The sequence below is a fragment of the Plasmodium gonderi genome (assembly GCF_002157705.1).
Source record: "Plasmodium gonderi DNA, contig: Pgo-contig_967, whole genome shotgun sequence".
NCBI classification, from domain to species: Eukaryota; Apicomplexa; class Aconoidasida; order Haemosporida; family Plasmodiidae; genus Plasmodium; species Plasmodium gonderi.
Genome location: NW_021629586.1, coordinates 829 through 5,056, shown reverse-complemented (window position 1 = coordinate 5,056; position 4,228 = coordinate 829). Strand labels below are relative to the sequence as shown.

Sequence of the window (4,228 nt, the reverse complement as noted above, 5' to 3'; positions counted from 1 at the left end):
TAATTTTATGAGCAATATTATATAATTATATTAATTTGCATTTTAAATAAATATTTATAATATAATTATAGTTTGTTGATTTATTTTAGTTTTCGTAAGCTTACATATTTATTGTTTTTAATTATTCCTAATTGTGTGATCTTCTTGATTCAGGATGTTAAACATAAAAAAAAGGAATTTTACTCATAATATAGTTTTAGATTGAAATTCAAGTAAGCATAATGTTATTATAATTCTATTAAGGTCCTATATAGATTTAAAATTTTTTAATTTTTGTTATAAACATATATGGGTCCAATTTTAATTTTTATTATATAGGAATGAAACTCAGATACCCTTTAAGGGTAAATTCAACATTACAATAAAAATTTGGCTTATTTTATGAAATTCATATTGTATTGTAATTTTATTTTTAAAAATCAGGTTTGTGCTATTTGATTATATCGTATTAGAAAGTACAAAATGAGAATAAGCCTTCTTTTATATTTTATGAATATGTATATAAAGTTATATTTTGTGGAAATATATAACATACAGTATAGATTGGACATTTATATTATAAAACTACTAAAACTTCAAATAAAGAAGCAATAGAATCTGGATAATTATAAGCAGTTATGTTATTTTTCAAGAGCATAGAACGAGATGATATAATAGTGGAAAATATAATTAATCCATTATTTAACATAATGAAAATATAAATGAATATTATTTATAAAACTTGATTTACATAAATGTATAAAATATTTTAAATATATATATATATATATAGGAATTTTTTTAAACATAGGTCTTAATAGTATATTACTACATTGTTTATTTTTCTTATTTGCATCCCTACTTCTTAAATATTATACTAACAATAATCACATAGTTTATATAAAAACTTTGTGATTATTGTGAAATAAAGATTATTTATTAATACATTTATAAATTTAGTTATTCTGTAAGTCAATGTCGCTTGTAAATACTTTGTTGTATCGAAAGTGACGTAGTTATATATAAAACCAGAAGAATATAATTAAATGTTAACTAAATCTTCTTAATGAAAAATATATTATGTATAAAAACATTGTACTAATAAAAAAATGAATGAATATTTCATTATTTTTAACTATTTTGTTAAATGTTTTTATTATGGAAATAATATGAATAATAATATATCTTTAAATATCTTATGCTTCAATAATACTTAAATCTAATTATTAATGAATTTGAGAATAAATTTTAATTAAATTATTTTTGTTTATTATATTATTTTAAGGAAAAAGACAAAATACGATTTTGTTCACAACAGGATATTATAATTTTCATATTAACATAGAAACATATAAAAATTTACATAAACAATTTTTGAGTTGCTAAATTATATGAAAATTCCATGGTTCATATGTAGGAAATGTAATAATATATTTTATTACCATTTCGTTGGATTAATAGAATGATCATAACAATGCTATACATGTTGTATATATATAAAATAGTTGTTTATATAAATACGTTCTTTCATGAAAAAAAGAATTTTATATGATAAAATTTTAATAATATATTTTCGTAAAAAATGCAATGTTACACAATAAAAAAATACTATAACAAAAAGGGATATAAAAAAAAGTCAAATAAAAACAAAAACAATATAAGATTAATGTATTAAGGAATAATATATATTAAAAAAGTGACACAAATTATTTTTAATTTTTTTATTTGTATATATGTACAAAAAATTGATAAATTTTTATTTATTTTTTGTTTATTATCAATATTTTTATTTTCAAATAAGATGTTACAAAAAAACTGTTAATTGTATTTATTTATTCATTGATATATTACTGGTTGCAAAATATACGTTACAACGTAGGGAATAAAATTACTACATGTGCATATCTCAACAAGAACAATAATCCTTTTACTTTTAGTTTAATTGAAAGAATTATATGTTTTATATGTTTATTCATTATATTATATTTTTTTATTATTATAGACCTTAATGTTCGCTACATAAAAAATTAAATTGTTGAAATTACATACATTATATATTTACATTCGTTGGATTAATTTGAATTTCATGGTTATTTTATAGATTTAGCAGACATATTTTTTCTACTTATTCAAAAATAATTTTTTTGTTGATATAGAGATTACCTTTAATAAACTCTTCATTCATTAATTGTATGATATATAATATTACACATATATTTGTAGTTTTTAATTTCTTCTTTTAACAATAACAATTAGTTTATATAATAAAATTAATTCTTTATATTATACAAGTATTATTATGTTTTATTAATACAGTGAACATATATATACATAATTAATGTGTGTGTTTAATCCTTATAATGATATTATTTTGTATTTTACATGACATCACATTCTTGGTAGATGAGTGTTCTTCCCCGAATAATAATTTTATTAATGTTTAAAAATATTCATAGCCATTATGATAATAAAAAACTTATTGAAAATTATATTAGAATTTTTATGTTCATAAATTTCCATATGCTATGTCATATCTGTTATTATATGAGCTTATATCCATAGTATTATATGCGTCGTATAATAATTCATTTTTATTATCTCTGTCATAAATATTTCTCACTGTTTTTACTATTTTTCTGGAGCGAAACAAGCTACGAATTGGAGTGAACTAATAAAAAAGTAAATAACCATTTTATGTATTTCCAAATATTATATGTTCATTTATTCATTAGAAGAGCACAACATGAAAAATTTCCATCACTATTGTTCATATTTTTCAAGTGACATTATATTGACCTTATAGATTAAAAAAAAGAGGGAAGACGCTGCAGCGATAATAGCAAGAGTTGTAGGTAAAACGTTTTTTATGAATACACTTGTAGTAAAATATTCAGGATTTTGGAATAAGTCCATTTGATCATTCAACTCTGTTTCGAATAATTCCACGGGTTCTTCAGGTGGTATTTGTACTTCGTTTATACTTAGAGACTGGTGTATTCCATCATCCGGTATGCATGGGACAAACTCTAAGGTGTCTTCATGCTTTAAAGATGGTAGTTCGACTTTTTTTTTTTGTATAGATCCATCATTTATAAGATATGCATCATATGTTGTCTCAAATTGTTTTAAAAATAAACATGTATTTTTGTTCTTTTCTCTAAGTTTAGTCTGGTCTACATGGCAATAAATACTATTAATGTGTTTATATCTTCTTACCACATTATAGACAAATTGTTGACAACTGCAGTAAATTTTATCTTTAGACCCTATCAGCGTTTGTCTAATAAGATCTATGTTAGACTGAAATATATTTAGAATTACGATAGAAAGTGGTTCAAAATAATTTTTACCGTAGAAATAATACAGACACTCATTCTGATATGATAGATTAGGTGATATTCTTTTAATCAAATTGAAAATATAAATATAAAAATACGGAATAAGTTGATCTTTTACTATGGAAATAAATAACCAGTTGTTTAAATTGTTACAATCATTACTATCAAATTTACATTCTCCTGTATTATGGCAAAATAATTTCAAATTTCTTATAAGTTTTACGCACAAATCATAGTGCTTCTTTTTATCCGTTCTAACACGACTTATAAGTTGGTTACAAAATTCATGATACAGTTTATTTCTGTTAGATAAATCTACTGGTTCATCGAAATTATCATACGCATCCCATACGTTTCTTAAAAAGGGATACTAAATTAAAGGAAAAAAACATACAATTTATATTAATAAATAGAGATTCGCACATTATGAAGTGTTGTAAAAAATCCACTATGCATTATTATGCATAAAAATATTTTTTAAAACATATAATAAAAAACGCACTTGATTTTTCAGCTGTTTAAAATACAAAGCTATGTTAGTCATGATATATTAATGAAATTATTGAACGTATTTCAGCGAATATTATAATAAATAAGTTATAATAATAGATTAGTTGTATACTTATTGTGTTTATTGATAAGATTGAAGTGTAAGAAGTTACACATTAGAATTAAATTATCTTTTATTGTTTATGTAATAAAAAAAAAATATTATGAAAAATGGACAAATAATTTTCTAGACGATGTATTCTAATAATGGGTTATATAAAATTATTATACAAATATATTTTTATAGAATATTTAATAACTCTATAAGCACTATATATTTATGGGAATAGAAATAAAAATTTTGTGCATAAGTATGAATATAATTTATTAAGCATAAAATATTTAACGTAAAATATATAATA

At 21.0% G+C, this 4,228-nt stretch overlaps 1 protein-coding gene across 1 annotated transcript; it reads right to left on the bottom strand.

The window, feature by feature from the left end:
* Nucleotides 1-2,485: 2,485 nt before the first annotated feature.
* PGO_004515 (variable surface protein) lies at nt 2,486-3,861 on the bottom strand (the record flags this gene model as incomplete). Its single annotated transcript, XM_028691494.1, has 3 exons — nt 2,486-2,647; nt 2,776-3,687; nt 3,820-3,861. 3 exons carry the CDS (start codon nt 3,859-3,861, stop codon nt 2,486-2,488), a joined length of 1,116 nt encoding a protein of 371 aa, XP_028547295.1.
* Nucleotides 3,862-4,228: the final 367 nt, after the last annotated feature.